A 22,776-nucleotide genomic window follows, 5' to 3' on the forward strand; every position below is an offset into this window, starting at 1 on the left:
CACGCCAGCGGGCCAACGCCGTGGCCAACGCTTGCCCGGTGTGGTTTAGCCAGCGTTGTTTGCAACCCCGCCCCACACCCCGTAGCCTTATGCCCATATCTTCTCGTTTTTCCTGCCAGACGCACCAAATGGCTCTAGGTTGACGCGTACAAAACCACCATCATCGTCGCGGGGTAAACGACCGCTATTATACATCACCAATAAACATCTCGATTATTTAGACAGAAACGTAAAAAAAAACTCAACTAATCGTTTTAATGATTTATGGGAGAGAACTAGACAAGAGATATATTTATTTATATTTTTTTTTGTTATTATTTTTGACATTTTTTATTATTAAGGGTAGTTTGGTCATTTCACACCATGTTAATAGAAAAACAATGATGCCAATTTATGGAACATATAAATGTGGAGTAAATTGCCAAAATCGTTCCTGAGGTTTGGGCATGTTTGCCCTTTTTATCCAAAACAACTTTTTTGTACAATATAGTCCCTCACATTTGGGATTTTTTTGCCATTTTCATCCGAACATTTAATTTGCTATAATTTTTCTATCAAACATTTGGATGAAAATAACAAAAAATCTCAAATCTCATGGACGATTTTGGCAAAAAAGTCAGGCGTTGTGATGAAAATGGCAAAAAATCCCAAAAATGAAGGACTATATGGTACAAAAAGTCGTTTTTGATGAAAATGACAAACATACCCAAACCTCAGAGACGATTTTGGCAATTTACTCTATAAATGTGTTAGCAACTTTTAAATAAGAGTAAGAGTAAATTGCCATTTTCATCCCTGAGGTTTGGGCACATTTGCCATTTTCGTCCAAAATGACACTTTTGTACCACTTTGCCCCCCCTCCCCCACGTTTGTAACTTTTTGCCATTTTCATCCAAATGCCTAACCATGTCACTTATACCGTCAGATGGGGTATTTTTAAAATTTCTCAATTATAAGGGGGTAACTTGTAATTATCTCTTTAAATACACACACGCTCTCTCTCTCTACTCGCTCTTTCTCTCTCTCAAACAAATACACATGTTGTCACACCCCCAAAATCCACCTCGCGGAGTACCACCGCTTGAGGGCGTGACTGACCAGGATCAAGCCATCAATCATATCAAACCATAGCAATTAATAATAGAAGTAGTTAATGTAAGTCACCATGACATGATTGATGTTCAAAAATCAAATACTGTTTAAGTAGCGGAAGCAACATAAAGTAAACCCAAATTAAGTTATAAGTTCAATAATGTTCATGATCCATCTGCCACAACGACCTGCTCCTTCCTTGTGCAAGCTCCATAAAGTACCTAGGGTCCTGCAAGGCATGCAGCAAATAATCAACAAACTAGTTGAGCGAGTTCACAGAGAGTAAGTTCATAATATAGTGCATAGGTATAGCTAGTGGGGGCTTCCCATACTAGTGTGTACTAAAGGTGGGGGCTTCCCAAACCTTGTGTTCATTTTTACTGGTGGGGGCTTCCCATGTTTATCCTGGCTAATGAGGGCTTCTCATTAACGGTACTTACTAGACTAACTTCCGACCATGTGTTCTTCTTTACCGAGAACAGGAAAACGTACAGGGTCACGTAGGCTTTACGTGACGTGCCCTTCCCCGAGGACAATGGTACGCGTGGGGACTACGTAGGCTTTACGCAGCGTGGCCTTCCGACCTGGAAGCCAGTAGATGGTATTGGGTTACGTAGGCTTTACGTAACGTGTCCTCCCGACCCGGGAGACAAATGGCAAATAATCTGGGTTACGTAGGCTTTACGTAACGTGTCCTGACTAACCTGAGGACGATGGTCTATAGTCTGGTATATGCGTAAGTACGAGTAACTCCTTTTACAATAACATATCCAACCCAATTCCCAACCCGGGAATCCCATGCCTTGGCTGTGTGAACTCACCTTGGTTTGCTCGGCAGATACACAAAAGAGTACAGATAGCAAGTAAATGGTCAACCACGTCCTATCATGGTTATTATGCAAGTCAGGTTTGTATATAGCACGTATATTGTATCACGTATAATCATGGTAAACACGTATTCCAATAGCAGCCCAAAGCAGACAGTTAAACAAATAGCCAAGTGTCCGGCCCAATCAGTTGGGCCGGTAATAGTAAGGGTCCAATAGCAAACAGTCCACAAATCAAATCATTGGGCCCGTGTCAGTGGAGGCCCAAACAGGGTGCGTGTAAATGATGGTCTCGAGTCGCAACGGAGATCTCGAGTCGCAACCGGAGATTACGAGTCGCAACAGCTGGTTGCGAGTCGCAATGGTGATCTCGGTTCATCATGGTCTGGTTACGAGTCGCAACGGGACTCGCAACCGTGGTTACGGTTCATGCTGTTGTGGTCTCGAGTCGAGACGGTGAGATTTCGACTCGCAATCCGAGTCGCAACCGTGTGTGTAACTGGTTTCCATAATTCTAGTCAATTAAACTCCGTGATTTCAGCAAACATATTCAGCAGTTTCGGAAACAGATCAAACACCGAAAATAACAGTTTCATAACATCTTCAAATCAGCATCGTTAACATATACATGACAGCCTCAAGAACACATAATCAGATCATCAAATGGGCCTAGACCGAATCATGAATCATATTATTGAACTAGCATGCAACCTAGCCGGTTAACATATACTTGGACCGATTAATCATATACGCATCAGAAACAATAACAGGAACAATAAGTTCATGATTCAATTATCATGTTTTCATATGTGAACCGAAACCCTAGTGAAAATCCTAGCCGATTACAAAGGTCCGATAACTAATAAAACATATAATCATTATCATCATACCGAATATATGTATATAACACTAACATGCAACATGAAGTAAATTAACACACACCCAATAAATACTAACCGGAATAAGGTAACAAGGGTGATCCGAACAATAAGAATCTCCGGTTAGAAGGGAGTTTTGCCGTCGGGTTTGCGAAAGGGAGAGAAGGAAGTCGCCTAGGGTTTCTTGTGTGTGTTTGTGTTTTGCAAAAGTAGTAAAACAAACCCCTTGTCCCGGTTTTGTGTTGCGAGTGGGGAGTGGGCCGAGCCCAACTCGGGTGTTAAATGGAGTCCGATATCAAGGTGGCCCAAACGGGCTTGTGTGACCGGTTTATGTAGTTTGGGCTTATGCAACGCATAACATACATACACACATAACACACGTAAACAAATATTCATTTAAAATCATATACTTCAGTTCTCATAAGCACGTAACGTTACATCAAAGCAAGTCGAAAGTTCGAGTTGTCACATTATTCCCAACTAATTGGAAATTTCGTCCCGAAATTTGGTATGCACTCACTGAGGAAGCTAGGTAAACTGTATTGTTCACTGATTTTCCTGGGGTTTCACATCCTCCCCCCGTTGATCTGGAATTTCGTCCCGAAATTCCGAAGTAGTAGCTTCAGCCTCAGTAGTGGTAGCAGTGGTTTCGAATAACTGGGGGTACTTTTCTGTCATCCTGTCTTCGCGTTCCCAGGTGTACTCTGGGCCACGTTTGGAGTTCCAACGAACTCGGACAAGAGGGATTCTCTTGTGTTTGAGGACCTTCACATCCCGGTCCGTGATTTCTACTGGTTCCTCGACGAACTGCAACCGCTCGTCGATAGTGAGTTCCTTAAAAGGAATGATGAGGTTTTCATCTGATAGGCACTTCTTTAAGTTCGATACATGAAAGACATTGTGAACTGCCCCGAGTTCGGCTGGTAAATTCAACTTGTAGGCTACCTTGCCAATCTTTTCTATAATTTCAAATGGTCCGACGTATCGCGGATTCAGTTTACCCCGTTTGCCAAAACGAACCACACCCTTCCAGGGTGAAACTTTCAATAAAACCCGGTCCCCGACCTCGAATTCCAATGGCTTTCTACGCTTGTCCGCGTAGGCTTTCTGACGGTCGCGTGCTGCCGCCATGCGTTGTCGTATCTGTGCAATCTTTTCTGTGGCGTCCACAACAATCTCTGGACCCGTGATCTGACTATCTCCCACCTCTGCCCAACAGAGAGGTGACCGGCACTTACGCCCGTACAATGCCTCGAATGGAGCGGCTTGTATGCTGGTGTGATAACTGTTATTGTAAGAAAACTCCACCAAAGGGAGGTGCTTTTCCCAGCTGTTGCCGAAATCGATGACGCATGCCCGAAGCATGTCTTCGAGAGTTTGGATCGTTCGCTCAGACTGCCCATCCGTCTGAGGGTGGTATGCTGTGCTCATATCTAATCGTGAGCCGAAAGATTTATGCATTGCTTGCCAAAGTTCTGACGTGAATCGTGCATCGCGATCCGAAATGATAGATGTGGGCACCCCGTGCCGCGAAACAACTTCTTTAAGATATACGTCTGCAAGAGTGGAGAACTTGTCCGTTTCCTTAATCGGCAGGAAGTGTGCAGATTTAGTGAGTCGATCCACGATCACCCATATGGTATCATTCCCACGCTGGGATCTAGGTAGGCCTGTAACGAAATCCATGGAAATTTCTTCCCACTTCCACTGTGGTATCTTAGGCTGCTGAAGTAGGCCAGCTGGTTTCTGATATTCTACCTTGACTCTCGCACAGGTCAAGCATTTTCCAACGTACGTAGCAATGTGGGCCTTCATACTAGGCCACCAATAAGTAGTGCTGATATCGTGGTACATTTTATCCGACCCTGGATGTACCGAGTAGCGAGACTTGTGTGCTTCGTCCATCACAAGTTCGCGTAGACCGCCATAAAGTGGGACCCAAATCCGGCCCGTTACATAGTAGGCGCCGTCTGCCTTCTGTTCCATTTGTTGTCGTGAGCCGCGTAAGGCTTCAGCCTTGACGTTTTCGGGCTTCAGTGCTTCTGTCTGAGCAGCTCGTATCTGAGCAGGGAGGCTAGACTGAATCGTAAGCTGTAGCGCTCGCACGCGCCGTGGTAAAGTGTGTTTCCGGCTGAGGGCATCAGCCACAACATTGGCTTTGCCTGGATGGTACTTGATAGCGCATTCGTAGTCGTTAAGTAACTCAACCCATCTTCGTTGACGCATATTCAAATCCTTCTGCTTAAGGATATGCTCGAGACTCCTGTGATCGGTGTAAATCGTGCACCTGGTACCGTACAGGTAGTGTCGCCATATCTTAAGCACAAAAACAACAGCTCCCAACTCTAAATCGTGCGTCGTGTAGTTCCGTTCATGAACCTTGAGTTGACGAGAAGCGTAAGCGATAACCTTGTCGCGCTGCATTAACACACATCCCAGTCCCCGAATGGATGCATCACAATAAACCACGAAGTCGTCTGTGCCCTCTGGCAATGAGAGGATAGGTGCACTGCAAAGTCTATCCTTTAGGTGCTGAAAAGCAGTCTCCTGGGGTTCTCCCCAGCGATAGGTAACGCCCTTCTGTGTCAGTAGCGTAAGCGGCTGAGCAATCTTCGAAAAGTCTCTAATAAACCGTCTGTAGTAACCTGCCAGACCCAAGAATTGACGTATCTCTGTCGGTGTACGCGGTGCAGGCCAGTTTCTAATCGAATCTATCTTGGATGGATCGACATGGATCCCATCCTTGTTTACCACATGGCCTAAGAAGTGGACTTCGCGAAGCCAGAAGTCGCATTTAGAAAGCTTGGCGTACAACTGTTCCTTTCGAAGGAGTTCCAAAATAAGACGAAGGTGCTGCTCGTGTTCCTCCTGACTCTTGGAGTAGATTAGAATGTCGTCGATGAATACTATGACGAACTTGTCGAGATAGGGTTTGCACACCCTGTTCATAAGGTCCATAAATACAGCAGGCGCGTTCGTTAATCCAAATGGCATGACAAGAAACTCGTAGTGACCGTAACGAGTTCTGAAGGCTGTCTTGGAGACGTCCTCATCCCGGACTCTCAGCTGATGATACCCAGACCTTAAGTCTATCTTCGAATAGTAGCACGACCCTTGCAACTGGTCGAATAAGTCGTCTATGCGTGGAAGAGGATAACGGTTCTTCACCGTCACCTTGTTGAGTTCACGGTAGTCGATGCACATCCTGAACGTACCGTCTTTCTTCTTCACAAAAAGCACTGGAGCTCCCCAAGGCGAAGAGCTTGGACGAATAAAACCCTTTTCCAAGAGTTCTTGCAGTTGCTTTGACAGTTCCTCCAATTCTGATGGAGCTAGACGGTATGGTGCGCGAGCTATGGGTGCTGCCCCTGGAGCGAGCTCGATCTGAAATTCGACCTGACGGTGAGGCGGTAAGCCAGGTAAGTCTTCAGGAAACACCTGAGGGTAATCGCGTACAATTGGAATATCCTCCAATTTCTTCTCCTTTGCTGATGCGTCTGTAACGAGTGCCAGAATGGCAGTGTGCCCCTTTCGTAAACATTTCTGAGCCTTCAAGAAAGAGATGATGCCGACCACAGCACCACTCTTGTCGCCTTGAACTTCGAGGGGTTCCTGACCAGAACGTGGAATGCGAATAACCTTCTCGCTGCATAAGATTTCTGCCTGGTGTTGGGATAACCAATCCATCCCAATCACGACGTCGAAACTACCCAAAACTATGGGAATGAGATCGATAGAGAAAGCTTGGCCAGCTAGGATAAGATTACAACCCTGAACTACGTGCGTGGCTTCTAGACTTTTACCGTTAGCTAACTCGACTACATGTTTGGTGGGTAAAAGTGTTGGTGCACGTTTAAGCAGTTGACACATTTTCACAGACATATAGCTTGTATCCGCACCCGAATCAAACAAAACAGTAACGTAAATATTATCGAGGAGAAACTTACCCATAACCACGTTGGGATCGTTCACTGCGTCACCTCGACCTAGCACGAATGCTCGACCACGAGCTTCATTGCCGTTGTTGTTGTTGTTTCCACCGTTGTTGTTATTCCCGTTGCCCTGGTTATTGTGGTTGCGGTTCTGGTTCAATTGAGGGCAATCGCGTTTGAAGTGACCTTCAGCCCCACACTGGAAACATCCCCGGTTTCCACGCTGTGGCTGCTGCTGCTGCTGCTGGTTTTGTGGAGCTGGTTGCTGAGGCTGCTGATTCTGATTTGCAGGGCGAGGGCTCCTACAGTCTTTGGCCTCGTGGCCCATCTTAAGACACCTTTGACAACGACCCTTGTTACACGGGCCGTGGTGATGCCTGTTGCAATTGTGGCACCTAGGTTGACTACCCTGATATCTCCTCTGTCTGTGACTACCAGAGGATTGCTGACTGGGGCTCTGGTACTGGTCAGTCTTCTGTTGCTGAGCTTGTGGCTGAACAATCGCTGAACCTTTACTAGAATCTCCATCCCATTTTCTTTTACTGTCACCAGATGTAGCAGGAGTAACTGAGGTGGTGACGTTAGCAGTAGCATTAACACGCTTGGGCAGTTTATTCTGATCCACTGCCTGATCGGTGATACGGTGAGCGAGGCGTTGGATTTCCTGGATGTTTTCGAGGTTAGCCGACGTCACATGGCTCTGAATTTCTGGCGCCAATCCCTTGAGATACAACTCAATGCGCTTGTATGGAGGGTCCACCATAGTAGGACACAGAACGGCCAGCTCATTCGACCGTTTGGTATATGCTTCGATTTCTGACCCAACCATCTTCAGATTGTACAGTTCGTTTTCCAGCTTGTGAATATCTTCACGCGTACAGTACTCACGCTTGATGAGTTCCTTGAAATCGTTCCATGGGGTGGCGTTAGCAGCTGCCAGCCCTAAGATCTGGACTTGGGCGTTCCACCAAGTCAATGCTATTCCTTCCAAAGTGCCGGTGGCAAACTTGACCTTGCGAGCCTCAGGGCACTCGCACATTTCAAATACTGATTCTAGCTTTTCAAACCAATGGAGGAGTCCCACTGCCCCCTCTGTGCCGCTGAAAGAGTTTGGACGACAGTCCATGAAGTTCTTGAAAGTGCAGACAGGCTGCTGCGCGTGTTGACCTATTGTGTACGAATAGGACGAGGGTTAAATACGAGAGTTAATGTAGGATCTAAAGATCCTAGTGTGTGCCTATACTGCAGGATATACTACCTGCTTGAGCTGCTGCAACTGCCGCAGCAACTTGAGCTTGAACGAGAGCCTCTAGCTGGGCTTGTGTCATGTTGATTCTTCCCGACATGATCTTCATTGTAACAAGTAGCATAAGTAAGAATAGTTTGCGAATAGGGCGATGACAGAAAAGTGTAAGCACGTAGGGTTTCTCATGCTATGGTATCATGTGTATCTAAGCGTAATGCGAGCAAAGTTCTAAACAGTTCTAGCAAACAGGCAATAAACATAAACCTTATTACCTAGGATGTCGAGTCTTGCACGTGGAGCGAAGCGTCGTTGTGGATCGTTGAGAGCACTGTTCTGGTTATAGTCTGGTTTTAATAAAAACGTTTGCCCATATTAAAACCAAGTTCTCTATAACCAATGGCTCTGATACCAATCTGTCACACCCCCAAAATCCACCTCGCGGAGTACCACCGCTTGAGGGCGTGACTGACCAGGATCAAGCCATCAATCATATCAAACCATAGCAATTAATAATAGAAGTAGTTAATGTAAGTCACCATGACATGATTGATGTTCAAAAATCAAATACTGTTTAAGTAGCGGAAGCAACATAAAGTAAACCCAAATTAAGTTATAAGTTCAATAATGTTCATGATCCATCTGCCACAACGACCTGCTCCTTCCTTGTGCAAGCTCCATAAAGTACCTAGGGTCCTGCAAGGCATGCAGCAAATAATCAACAAACTAGTTGAGCGAGTTCACAGAGAGTAAGTTCATAATATAGTGCATAGGTATAGCTAGTGGGGGCTTCCCATACTAGTGTGTACTAAAGGTGGGGGCTTCCCAAACCTTGTGTTCATTTTTACTGGTGGGGGCTTCCCATGTTTATCCTGGCTAATGAGGGCTTCTCATTAACGGTACTTACTAGACTAACTTCCGACCATGTGTTCTTCTTTACCGAGAACAGGAAAACGTACAGGGTCACGTAGGCTTTACGTGACGTGCCCTTCCCCGAGGACAATGGTACGCGTGGGGACTACGTAGGCTTTACGCAGCGTGGCCTTCCGACCTGGAAGCCAGTAGATGGTATTGGGTTACGTAGGCTTTACGTAACGTGTCCTCCCGACCCGGGAGACAAATGGCAAATAATCTGGGTTACGTAGGCTTTACGTAACGTGTCCTGACTAACCTGAGGACGATGGTCTATAGTCTGGTATATGCGTAAGTACGAGTAACTCCTTTTACAATAACATATCCAACCCAATTCCCAACCCGGGAATCCCATGCCTTGGCTGTGTGAACTCACCTTGGTTTGCTCGGCAGATACACAAAAGAGTACAGATAGCAAGTAAATGGTCAACCACGTCCTATCATGGTTATTATGCAAGTCAGGTTTGTATATAGCACGTATATTGTATCACGTATAATCATGGTAAACACGTATTCCAATAGCAGCCCAAAGCAGACAGTTAAACAAATAGCCAAGTGTCCGGCACAATCAGTTGGGCCGGTAATAGTAAGGGTCCAATAGCAAACAGTCCACAAATCAAATCATTGGGCCCGTGTCAGTGGAGGCCCAAACAGGGTGCGTGTAAATGATGGTCTCGAGTCGCAACGGAGATCTCGAGTCGCAACCGGAGATTACGAGTCGCAACAGCTGGTTGCGAGTCGCAATGGTGATCTCGGTTCATCATGGTCTGGTTACGAGTCGCAACGGGACTCGCAACCGTGGTTACGGTTCATGCTGTTGTGGTCTCGAGTCGAGACGGTGAGATTTCGACTCGCAATCCGAGTCGCAACCGTGTGTGTAACTGGTTTCCATAATTCTAGTCAATTAAACTCCGTGATTTCAGCAAACATATTCAGCAGTTTCGGAAACAGATCAAACACCGAAAATAACAGTTTCATAACATCTTCAAATCAGCATCGTTAACATATACATGACAGCCTCAAGAACACATAATCAGATCATCAAATGGGCCTAGACCGAATCATGAATCATATTATTGAACTAGCATGCAACCTAGCCGGTTAACATATACTTGGACCGATTAATCATATACGCATCAGAAACAATAACAGGAACAATAAGTTCATGATTCAATTATCATGTTTTCATATGTGAACCGAAACCCTAGTGAAAATCCTAGCCGATTACAAAGGTCCGATAACTAATAAAACATATAATCATTATCATCATACCGAATATATGTATATAACACTAACATGCAACATGAAGTAAATTAACACACACCCAATAAATACTAACCGGAATAAGGTAACAAGGGTGATCCGAACAATAAGAATCTCCGGTTAGAAGGGAGTTTTGCCGTCGGGTTTGCGAAAGGGAGAGAAGGAAGTCGCCTAGGGTTTCTTGTGTGTGTTTGTGTTTTGCAAAAGTAGTAAAACAAACCCCTTGTCCCGGTTTTGTGTTGCGAGTGGGGAGTGGGCCGAGCCCAACTCGGGTGTTAAATGGAGTCCGATATCAAGGTGGCCCAAACGGGCTTGTGTGACCGGTTTGTGTAGTTTGGGCTCATGCAACGCATAACATACATACACACATAACACACGTAAACAAATATTCATTTAAAATCATATACTTCAGTTCTCATAAGCACGTAACGTTACATCAAAGCAAGTCGAAAGTTCGAGTTGTCACACATGTACAAGTCACTGTCTTCTTCCTAGTAATCATCCTGCACATCTTTCTTCCACCCAAGATTCCAATCCCCAAAACTAAAATTCAACCAATATACAAAAATCTTATATAAATCCCACAAAAAATTACACAGTTTCTATCTAGCCCAATTGAGCTTCAACTTGATTTCAATACCTGGAAAACGTAACCCGTAAAGGCAACGTCGATGTCCAGCACATTCATGAAACCTCATAAATCAAGTCACCACCACAAGCTTCCGCTGCTCAGTCACCGGCCACCACCACAAGTCTGCGCCACCCAATCATCTGCCACCATTTCGCTGCTCAGTCGCCAGCCACTACTACAAGTTTGCGCCGCCAAATCGCCGGCCACCACCATAAGATTCCGGCCGCCGCCAAATCGCCACCACCGCCAAAATATTCCGGCCGCCGCTCAATCGCCGCCACCACCACAAGCTTTCGGCCGCCGCTCAATCGCTTCCACCACCACCAGTTTTGACTCAAGTGTGACTCCATAGCCGCTCGGATTCCAGATCGGCTCTTGCTCTGAAGCAACGTCGTGTGAGGGTGCTGGTGTTCGTGTGGGGGTGTTGCTCTTATTGTAGATCTGGATTAACCGATTTTGACTCCATGAAACTGATGATCTTGATGATGACTCCATGATAAGAGGTGGTGCTTGTGGGGGTGGGGGTGGGGGTGGTGGCAAGTGGTGGTGCTTGTGGCGGCAGATGGTGGTTTGCCCCTGAGAGAGAGTAGAGAGAGGGAGTGTTTTAAGAGTGTGAGTGTGTGTATTATATAAAAGAAGAAGACAACACTCACTGTAATCGTCCATGTTGTACATGTGTATTTTTTTTACAAGTTACCCCCTTATAATTGAGAAATTTCAAAAATACCCCATCTGACGGTATAAAGTAACTTAGTTAGGCATTTGAATGAAAATGACAACAAATTACAACGTAAGAGGTAAAATAATACAAAAGTATCATTTTTAACGAAAATGTCAAACGTGCTCAAACCTAAGGATCATTTTCTTTTGATGTATCCCATTAAAAAAGATTCCTGGTCCGTGACCATTTAGTATTTTTTTTTCATTATAAAAAAGATTCATGGTCCACCGTTTAGTATTTTTTTTTCACTATAAAAAGGATTCTTAGTCCACCATTTAGTACTATCTCCGTCCCATTAAAATGTGTCATATTTTGAATTTTCAAAGTCTTTATTTATAAATTTTGACCTTAAATAATTTTGTTTGTGTTAGATAATACTTGATGAAAGTTATATGATTTGAGTGCGTTTTACAAGTGTTTTTATCGGGTTAATTTTCATCAAGTTTTATATAACACAAAAAATATATAATTAAAGTCAAAGTTTATAAATAAAGACTTTGAAAATTCAAAATATGACACTTTTAATGGGACGGAGGGAGTATTTTCTTTTGATATACGACAATAGAAAAGATTCTTGGTCTGTGACCATTTAGTATTTTCTTTCATTATAGAAAAGATTCATGGTCTGTCACTAACCATTTAGTATATATATATATTTTTTTCATATAGACAATATATTCTAACCTAATAATATGATTTTTTTTAAAGCTAGTAACGTTAATATAGTGATACAATAAACGTTAAAAGAACTTTTTAGTTACTAAGTGAACATAGAGATTGAAGAGAATTTTCCACCACAAGTTAGCTTGACTCAAGTTGATATAAATGATGCAAAAGTCGTTAATTAAGAGAATTTTTTAGTTGCTATGTGAACATAAACACTGAATAGCTTGACTCAATGTTGATATAATTAATGATACAAAAGTCGTTAATTAAGATAATTCTTTAGTTGTTATGTGAACATAGAGAATGAATAGCTTGACTCAACGTTGATATAATGATACAAAAGTCATTAATTAAGACAAAGTTAACTTGACCTTAAAATAAACCCAAATCCTTTTTCTAGTTTTCTTCTACACCCATGCTTTATTATGTGTACTTAGATTGATAACCAGTAGTATGTAAGACATAGTTTACAACCTGTTCAAAATTATAGTATTATATAATATATAATATAATATATAATATATAATATATATTATATAATGATTGTACACTATTCTGAGTTAAAGAAAGAAATAAAGGTAACCCAACATCTCATTTTTATATATAATCACCGTTGTGGCCACAAATGAATAAAAGATAGAACCATCCTAAACCACCATGGCCATTACCATAAGCACACCACTGCTAATGTCAACAATCTTGTTTATACTCACCTGTATTCCAATCCCATCATTCTCTTGTCCTTCCCATCAAAAACAAGCACTTCTTCACTTCAAATCCACCCTCACCACCACCATCAGTTCTAGTTCTTATCACATGGTACAACTAAAATCATGGAATCCTACTTCCGATTGTTGCTCTTGGGAGCGTGTTAATTGCACCGAAACCAAAACTATCACAGAGCTCCACCTGGATGGCTTAGTTGTTCCTCTTCCTGGTATCGATCCGGCTCCTGTATTTTCGGATATATTGGCTCCCCTTTTTCATATCAGGTCACTCACACTACTTGATATCTCCAACAATTCTTTGCATGACGAAATCCCTGGTGATGGGTTTGTGAATCTCACCGAACTGGTTCACCTTGACCTGAAAGACAACCAGTTCAACGGCTCCATCCCCGCCAACTTTTTGGGTTGACAAATTTACACTATTTGGACATGAGCAACAATATGCTCGAGGGGGAACTAGGACCAGAGTTCGGGTCTTTTCAGAACTTAACTACACTGAGGTTAAGTTACAATTATTTCAAAGGTGGGATTCCTTCTCATCTTTTCAAACTCAAATCTCTGCGAGTTCTTGATTTGAGTGATAATACTCTCAAGGGGGGTTTAAGTGTTGAAGTTGGAAAACTTCTAAATCTTGAATCACTTATCTTGAGTGCCAATTTTCTTTCGGGAAAATTACCAGAAGAGATTGGAAAATTAACTAAGTTAAGAGAATTATTATTGCAAAATAATAAATTCTCAAGTGGAGTCCCATCTTCAACTGCAAACCTCAAGAATCTAGAAACACTAGATTTGTCTCATAATTCTTTTTCGATGCAAATTCCGGCTTCCATAGGGACATTACCCAACATTACTGCAGTTGATCTCAGTAACAACAAATTCACAGGTCCAATTCCATCATCCATGCAAAACATGAGCAAGTTAGTAATCCTTCGGCTCCACAACAACAAGCTCGTTGGAAAAATTCCTACCTGGTTATTCAATTTCACATCTCTAGATACATTGTTCATTGGCGGAAAGGGAAACGGCTTAACTTGGAATAACAAAGCTAAGTTTATTCCAAATTATAGTCTAAAGTTCCTCTCTCTGATTTCTTGTAACATTTCCGGTCAATTTCCAGAATGGATTTCTTCTCAAAAACGTTTGATTTATCTTGATTTGAGCCAGAATAATATAGAAGGAAGATATCCAGATTTTCTTATAGGGGGGAAGTTTCAAATAATATACCTTTCTGAAAACAAGCTTACCGGATTAATCCCACCTCTTCTGATTGAATCCGCGAATTTGTTAGTGCTTGATTTGTCTAGGAACAATTTTTATGGGGAGTTGCCAGAAAATATAGGCAACGCCAAAAAGATTGGTTATCTTTCTTTATCTGAAAATAACATTTCAGGACAAATTCCAATGTCCATCTTCAAGATTGACACTCTAATATATCCAGACTTGTCCACAAATAGACTTTTCGGTGACAACTTACCTCTTTTTGGAGACAAATCTATGTTGCATACCCTAGATTTGTCCTACAACAATTTCTCTGGTAATATCCCAATAAATTTTCCTAAAGGAATCCGACATCTTTATTTATGTGGGAATAAGTTTTCTGGAAACTTGCCTTGGTATTGGACTAGATTGGTCGACCTACGAGTTCTTGATTTCCATGGAAACAATATTACCGGAAAATTACAGGATACCCTCCCTCAAAACCAAGCTCTTGAAGCTCTTATCCTAAGAAATAATTCTCTTGAAGGATACATCCCAAGCAACATCTACAACCTCACGTCTCTTAGAATACTTGATCTCTCATGCAACAACCTAACTCGAAGTCTTCCACAGGAGATGACAAACCTTCCAATAATGATGGAAACTCATCAGATTCCTACACTCTTTCCCACTTCACATTCCATTTTGGCTATAGATAGAGATTTTACCTATAGGGACTTAGTTGTAACTTGGAAGAAATCTTTTCAAGGCCTAGCATTCCATAACTTTGATACCTACACTTTGTTGGACGTATCACACAACAAAATATCTGGTGAAATTCCGTCATCGTTGGGCAATCTCAAAGCCTTAAAATTGTTCAACATTTCACACAATAGGATTTCGGGGCATATTCCAGTGTCTTTCGGTGATCTACAGAACATAGAAAGCTTGGATTTGTCACACAATGAAATCTCAGGTTCGATTCCTCAATCACTAGTGAAGCTCAAGCAAGTCTCAGTTTTAGATTTGAGCAACAACAGGCTAACTGGTAAGATTCCTGTTGGTTCGCAAATGGACACTATGACTGAATTTGGAAACAACGCCGGATTGTGTGGTATGCAGATTGGAGTCACGTGTCCTGAGGATATCCGACCGTCAAAAGAAAAAGAAAAAGATGATGAAGACGGGAAAAATTCGTGGTTTTTATGGGAGGGAACTTGGGTTGGTTTCCCATTTGGGTTCTTCTCATCAATCGTGATCATGGGCTATTTTTTGGATTTTCTTAGGCTTTTCAAATTGTGGTGAAAACCTTCACTTTCTTCAAAGACCTGTATAATTATTATGTGTTTGATCCTACAATATAAGATCTTAGGAGCTATCAATAAAAAGTTGTAAGTGTTTTATAAAATATAAATTAATCACCGATAACTCCAGACCCTACAAATAGTTTTGCTATAAGTAGAATTATTGGGTTCGGTTGTTGTTGTTGTTGTTGTATATTAATCACTAGCAAATAAGAATATGGTCACATGTGCTAAAGAGGTCGGCCCAAGCCCAAGTCAAATGAATCTAGAGCTTTAGGCCCCCAATCTATAAGGCCTCCACATTTAAAATTAATTAAACATGCAATATGGGCTAAGCGCTGGCTCGGACTGCAAGAATGGGTAGTAGCAGGGCTACATGCTAGACGCTTGGGCAGTAGCAGGGCCGCTTATTACGGGCCACATTCATCGTTCTTTGTTTAAATTCCAAATCATCCCTTCATCCCAATCGAATTCGATTTCTCTATTTTGAAGAAGGTTTCAATTGATCTATATTTTGTTGAGGCGGTAACGAAATTGAAGGCCGCTGATTCAAAATAAATGTACACTCACTAATCATTATAACTCATTACAACTATTTGATGTTTGGCCTAGGATTTGAGTTTCGTTGCTTCTTTCTGAGCCATATAAAACATGCTATCTCCTTGATTGTGGTTTGTTTGTCTGGCATGTCTTCCACTTGTGATGACAAGAAATTAGTTTTACAAATGCATATTTTCCTGGAGTCAAAATGCTTTGATTTTTGGGAACAACTTAAATTGTACTATGGTTTGCTTGATTTATTTATTAATTGCCTAAATTATTGCATTAGTTTGTCAAGCTTGTTAATTGAATATTCTGCCCCAAATAGTTGAGCCCTTGATTGTACTATGGTTAGCTTGATTTATTATCAAAAGAACAAGCAGTACAAAAGTCAACAATCAGACAAAAGATCGAAACCATGATGCATAGTTGAACGGTTTATTAAAGATCAAATAACAATGTTTTAAACAAAGTAAAATATGTGACTATAGCATCTACAAGACTCTTGCCACTCAACGTTTTAAACAAAATATTCTAAGACACTTGTAGGCAAGAATGGATATTCAAACAAGGTTAAAAACTCTAAACCTAAAAAAACACCAACATTTAAGCAAGAATGCAAGAAGTAGACAAGTGGTTATCTATAAAATGCGAATCTACAACAAGGGGTGGGGGTGACGAGTGACAGCAGGTATTAGCAGCTTCGCACAAGGGTTTTTCAAAGGGATTGAAACTTTTGAATGTGGAGTTTCTTCTTTTCCCAAAAACACATTTAAAAATAATCTATAGCAAGTAGTTACACAAGATTAAACATTTTAATAAAATAAAAACTACACATTTAGAGCAAAATAAAGAAAAAAATATTCAGCATAAAGAACTAAAGAAGGATTAAACAATATTAACTTTGTAACAAGTACATAAAAAAGATTAATCATTTAGCATATGATGATGATGATGATGATGATGATGATGATGATGATGATGATGATGATGATGATGATGATGATGATGATGATGATGATGATGATGATGATGATTATTATTATTATTATTATTATTATTATTTATTTATTTATTTATTTTTTTTGCAGAAAATGGTTCCACTTGACTAAACATCTAAAAAAAACAACGTTAGTATAATCTATAATACTATAAAAAGAAGAAGTGATGTACAAGATGGTAATTTTGCTATACGTATTAATTTTAAAGCAACATGTACAAGGTGCTTAAAGCCATGAAAATGAAAATTGGAAATTCCATTCAAGTTTAAGACGCCTAAAAGGGCAATTGTGGGATTTAAGTGTGAGATTAGCATTGAATATAATTGTAACACACGACCAGTTTCATACCAATCGTCCTGCCTTTAATTAGTCGCTTCAATCCTCCCCTCCGTTTCCATCCCACCCTTGTCTATGGTTCATGATCAGAAAGAGAGAGAGAGAGAGAGAGCGACAAATTGGAAGCGATTGGAAGCAAGATCGATTTAGAAGCAGGCCCGACCAGAAGCTAGGGTTTTAAGTATTCCATTCAGGTTTTCCTTGTTTGTTCATTATCATGTGAATTTAATTGACCTCTGAATACACCGATTTCTTGATTAGAATTATCTTAATCCTTATAGATAAAATGGTATTGTGTTGTTCCGTTTCCCGCTTTTATATTATATATTATGATTATGATGCAGTACATAACGTTTTGTTGAATGATTTTGGGACTAATCATAAGAGTTGCTCACAAATTTCCTTCTCTGTAATTTGATGATTATCACATTTGCTACATATTAAACAATAAAGCTTAATGTATATTAGGCATTTACATCAGCCTTATATGTTGCAAAGTTTTTTTTTGTTTTGTTCATGAATTTCCAAATGTAAAGGCCATCTAAAGTTGCTATAAAAGTGCAAACGTGCAATCATGTGATGTAATCGGACTGCAATTAAGTAAACAAAATTGACCCCTATTGTATAAAAAACTGAGTTGATACTTCAGAGGGTACATTTGGTATCATTTTGAAGTTTGTAACTATATCGTCATGTATCTAATATCATGTTGTTATTATTTTAGGTTGAAAAAGACGCCGTTGAATGTCTGCAAAAAGCATTGTCCAGAAGATATCTAGATATGAATGTGCTGCACGTGTAAGAATTTTAACATCCAGAAAAATAATATTTGTTTTTTATTGTTGAGGATTAACACAGTCTTGTACATGGGTTTATTTGTGAACAGGTGAATGATAGTGTGGGAACATTGGCTGTTGGGCACTTTCTTGATAAAGACACAGTTGCCGCAGTGGTAATTGGTACTGGCACCAACGCCTATGGGTCGCGTACTGAGAAATGAAGAGAAACCACTAAAGATTGGTGTGCCAGCAAGAGGTGCTTTCAGGCAATTTGTTAATGTTAGTTATGATCCAGACAAGAATGAAACCTACGTGACTGGATTTTCGATACAAGTATTTGAAGCTGCCGTGAAGAAGCTTAATTATTCATTGTCTTGTGTCTTTATTCCCTATAGCGGCACGTATGATGACCTGGTCGCTGAAGTTCATAACAAGGTATAATATTTTTTTTCCTAAGCTTTATATTTGCATAATATATTAAGGGTGTAGGTCTAATCGGATTGTTCATGGGTCACGGGTCAGCTGTGGATAGTTTGGAATGGGTCAACAGAAAAGTTGTTATTTAGTCACAGGTTTATTGTTCATAATAGGTGATGGGTCAATTTTTTTTTTGATTATGCAAGTAGTGTGTCTAGAACAAGGGTTAATTAGTTTATATTCGAGTCAAAGTAACGGGTAGTGGGTCAAGATACTTCACGTCAGTTTTGTTTTTGTTCTATTTACATGTAAATTTTACAATGAATGAAGAGTGTGTTTTAAACAGTAAACACCTTCATGTTCATGAGTTTGCTGTGTGTGATTTTGAAGCTTAAAACACCAACAAAGGGTTGTGCTACACGCACCCCATCCCTATTTATTTTACTAAATGTATCTCTTCTCTACTTTTTTTTGAACGGCTTAGATCACCTGGGTAAGTCGTTTTCCTACAACCTACACTCCCCCGGTTCGAATCCCCAGCGCATACAGGCTTTTCAACCCCTCGCCCGAAGGCTTCGCATGTTTTGCATACCTCCTGGATCGAACTCGGAACCACCTGGGCAGGAACCAACGCAAGCGTGGTAAACCCTCCCACCTCCAACCAGCTGGGCTGGCCATCATTGGCGTATCTCTTCTCTACTAAATCAGTCATTTCATCTCTCCCTACTTTTATTCAATAGAGGTGTTCACTAAAGCATACAAGGGCACATTTAATCAATCCCTTTATTAATAGCTTAACATGTGTTACTTATAATCAAACTTTTACCATGCAGACCTTAGATGCAGCTGTTGGTGATACCAAAATAATGGCAGATCGGTATGAATATGCTCAGATCAGCTCGGGGCTCTTGGATTTTTTCATTGCATCGGATTTGGATTTTTCATTAACTTACTGTGAAACACTATGGGTCATCTTCTGTTTCTGAGACTGGTGAGCTTGATCAAGAAGAACTTGCTATGTGTTTGATGATGTTGTCGAAAGATTCCGCGAATTGGGCTGGTGTGAATTCGGTTGTCGAATCGTCGAACAATAACTCTGCTGTTCTCGAGACGAAATCGTCTTCGGTTGAAAGAATCAGTAAGAAATCAAGTGGCGGTTTGGATGCCGATACTGTTCAATTCGAGAATCTTACTGCTAGAAAAGTGGAATCGGACATTTCGGTTGAGGAATTGCTTCGATACGGTGACCCGAACAAGAAGTCGAAATGGGTATTCGATAAAGCGCAAGAACTGACTTACGAACAGAATCTCGAAATAAGAAGGAATTTGTTTAGAGAATTCACGTATTTGAAAAAAAGAGTTCGCGATGATGATGATTCGTATACTCCTGAACTAGAACGCGAGGGGCCGAATAAGAAACGAAATAAGTACGAATGCTTGAACTGCAACAAGCTTTTTACGTCGTTTCAAGGGCTTGGCGGGCATAGACCGTGTCACAAAAGGAACAATACGGTCACCACTTTGAATTCATGGACCACGTCGTACTAACTTGGTGTTGCCACGTCACCACTTTCACGGCACAAGTTTAACACGAAATTCACGGGTTTGGATTTAGTTTAAACGAGTCGGATTCTGGTCAACCCATTCAGGTAAATAAATATTTTTTTTTACAATTTTGCCCAACGGTATTTCAACCGTTTTTTGGAGAAATTATAACGTTGAAAACGAAGACCACTTTTCAATGTAAAAAAATTATTTCTTACATTCATGTGAAAATAATCCATCGCTAAAAACCGTCTTTTTTTAACGAAATTACCTTCTCTTGCGTATTTATAAGCTGAAACGATAACTTACATTTTTTTTTTTAAATTAATAACATGAGTGGTCAGCTGAGCGACTTGGAGTGGTAAGCCGAACCACTCCGAAGAGTCAGCCAAGGCCGAGCCACTTGGAGTGGTCAGCCAAACCACTTCTTTCATTTGGACACGTGGCGACATCCCATATGCGGACGCATCAGATTCGGGAGCGCCCTCTCCACCGACGCCTAAGGGTGACAAATTTAAAAAGTGGTTTGGTCAACCAACATTTTCGTAATTTTCCCTTTATAGTGTCCGTGTTAGAGTCAAAGTGAACTCGGATATACTAGGTCTTCTTACATTTACTACAAGAAAGATCCATCATGCCTTTATAAGTGTGGATATCAACAGCCACTGCCACACCTTCTGGATCAGATTTTAATTTGGTTTATTGAGATAAAGAAATTATATACGTAGATACATACATATAAAGAAATTATATACGTAGATACATACATAGATTGTTACACTAAGAGTCTGGAGACAATCCAAGAGACCCCGTTTATTTTTAACACCACATATATAAATGAAAGACGTACGGATCATGGCTCGCTAGATCAGCCTGACCATATAACAAAGATGCAATCACTGGTCACCAATCACTTGTCCTAGACCAGGCTGATAACCCACTTTTGAGGAATGGAAATCAAATTTCAAGGTGTTGAGGCCTTTGTACATTCCATCATCCTTTTCTCTTGTAACCCATTCACCATTTGAAAGAAGGACTCTTTCCGTGTAGTCAAAAGGCACGTCGCAAGCACCCTTGGAAACCATAAGCGATAACTTCATTGTAGTTAACGGTGGCACCGGAACAGTGTAACTTGCCTTTGATTCATGCTCTTTCGTGTTGGCCGTTCCCCATTCATGCGAGGATCCGTATTCAGTTGACAATGACAACTCCAGCGTCGTATTGGCAACAAATGGAATCTCCTCAGCTTCGAAACTTACACCCAAAGATACTCCAGCACTCAAAGATACTCCAATACTCAATGACTGACTGTTATTCCATGTAGCGGTAATGGACTCGGTTTGAGTAAATTCTAAGGTGGTACTGTTTTCTTTGTCAGGGCTAATATTTGTTGCAAATTCAGTAACAACCTCTTCAACTTGCTCATCATAGATAATGGAGTGGTCGAGCCGGTATCTTACATTTGAGATCTTTTTCTGCAGGACGCGCTCTTCAACTATCAGCCTCGTCTCTTTTGATAGTTGCGAATAGGACGCACTCAAGCAATTGTGAGCTCCGGCTCCACCGCAGAACCTCTTGTTGGCGAAATAAGAAAGAGCAAAGACATTGTCGCTTACTTTGATAAATGAAAACAAGGTGTCATTAGAGTTGTCTTCAACTTCAGCATGAGCCGCTATCCACTCGGGGTTTATTCTCGTCAACAGCTTTCCATATGACAAGCTCTTTATACGATAGTAATTACCATGAGAAGCGGGAATGAGTTCATAGCCTACTTCTGGATTTCCAATGTCCAATCCAGACTCAAAGCTATTATGATTGTAACCATCAATGACACGGGAGCGAAGGTAATTGCCACCTAGCTGTTGAGATCTGAATGCGACTTGATCAGGAAGTATCACAAGCGTTTCCCAGTCAACCGCAGGGAAAGTAGAATAACTAGGAGGACCGGTGATCATCCCCAAGCCGCCCGATAAGTTCACTGCGTACAGAGACGTACTGACGTGGAAAAACCGAAAACCCGAGGTTCCATCTGGATCTGAATGGATAGAAACACGGAACAAGGTACATGCGGGATCTGTTGTGTCTTCCTGTGGTTTGTTGGCGGACGCGCCAACCTCAAATACTCCTTTGCTAACTTCATGTGGCACCCAATACTTATTGTTGAAGCAAGATCTTATGTGTACCAAGGTAGCATCACCACCCTTTTTTGATTGCTCCGCTGCGAACTTTACACGCGGACTAAATATACGAGCTTCGCTGAATTCCAGAACACCTGATGGCCTTTTTTCTGTGGTATTTGGAGTTAAATAAAGCTTGCTAGCAGAGGATTGAATCACGAAAAAACTTGGGATTGATGTTAGCGCCATGGTTGTGGTATGGGGCACTCAAAGGGGAGAAGTGTATATATTAGTGGTTGAGATGAATATGGTTATACTAGCTCGTCCCTTATATAGACACATGGACCTTGAGTATGCACACAAAGTATGAATCCGTTATGGGTTAGCCAAATTATTTTTGTTTGTGTTGAGAGAAGCTAGCTTCCAATAATTAATATACTGGGACAAATATATGGACCAATATTTTATCTTTCTCTTGAAGAAGCTTGGAGAACCATTGGACCAGTAAAGTTTTTTTGTTGTGTAGAAATATTTTGTATTTATGCAGGGAAAATATAAAACGAAAATCCACACTTGAGTTGAAAAAACTCAAAATTTTTTTGTAAAAATCTTATGTAATATTTTTATTTTTTTTTCTAAAAAACATA

General features: G+C 41.1%; 2 protein-coding genes across 2 annotated transcripts; one reads left to right on the forward strand and one right to left on the reverse strand.

Moving 5' to 3' along the window:
- The first annotated feature begins 13,322 nt into the window (after window positions 1-13,322).
- LOC110901372 (receptor-like protein 46) lies at window positions 13,323-20,015 on the forward strand. The gene is made up of 5 exons (XM_035982294.1): window positions 13,323-15,311; window positions 17,996-18,058; window positions 18,158-18,223; window positions 19,301-19,344; window positions 19,430-20,015. The coding sequence occupies exons 1-5, from the start codon at window positions 13,323-13,325 to the stop codon at window positions 20,013-20,015; spliced, it is 2,748 nt and encodes a 915-aa protein (XP_035838187.1).
- An 893-nt stretch (window positions 20,016-20,908) lies between these two features.
- LOC110901371 lies at window positions 20,909-22,378 on the reverse strand. Its single transcript, XM_022148202.1, has one exon. The coding sequence runs from the start codon at window positions 22,376-22,378 to the stop codon at window positions 20,909-20,911; it is 1,470 nt and encodes a 489-aa protein (XP_022003894.1).
- Window positions 22,379-22,776: the final 398 nt, after the last annotated feature.

Source organism: Helianthus annuus, chromosome 13 (assembly GCF_002127325.2).
Source record: "Helianthus annuus cultivar XRQ/B chromosome 13, HanXRQr2.0-SUNRISE, whole genome shotgun sequence".
NCBI lineage: Eukaryota > Viridiplantae > Streptophyta > Magnoliopsida > Asterales > Asteraceae > Helianthus > Helianthus annuus.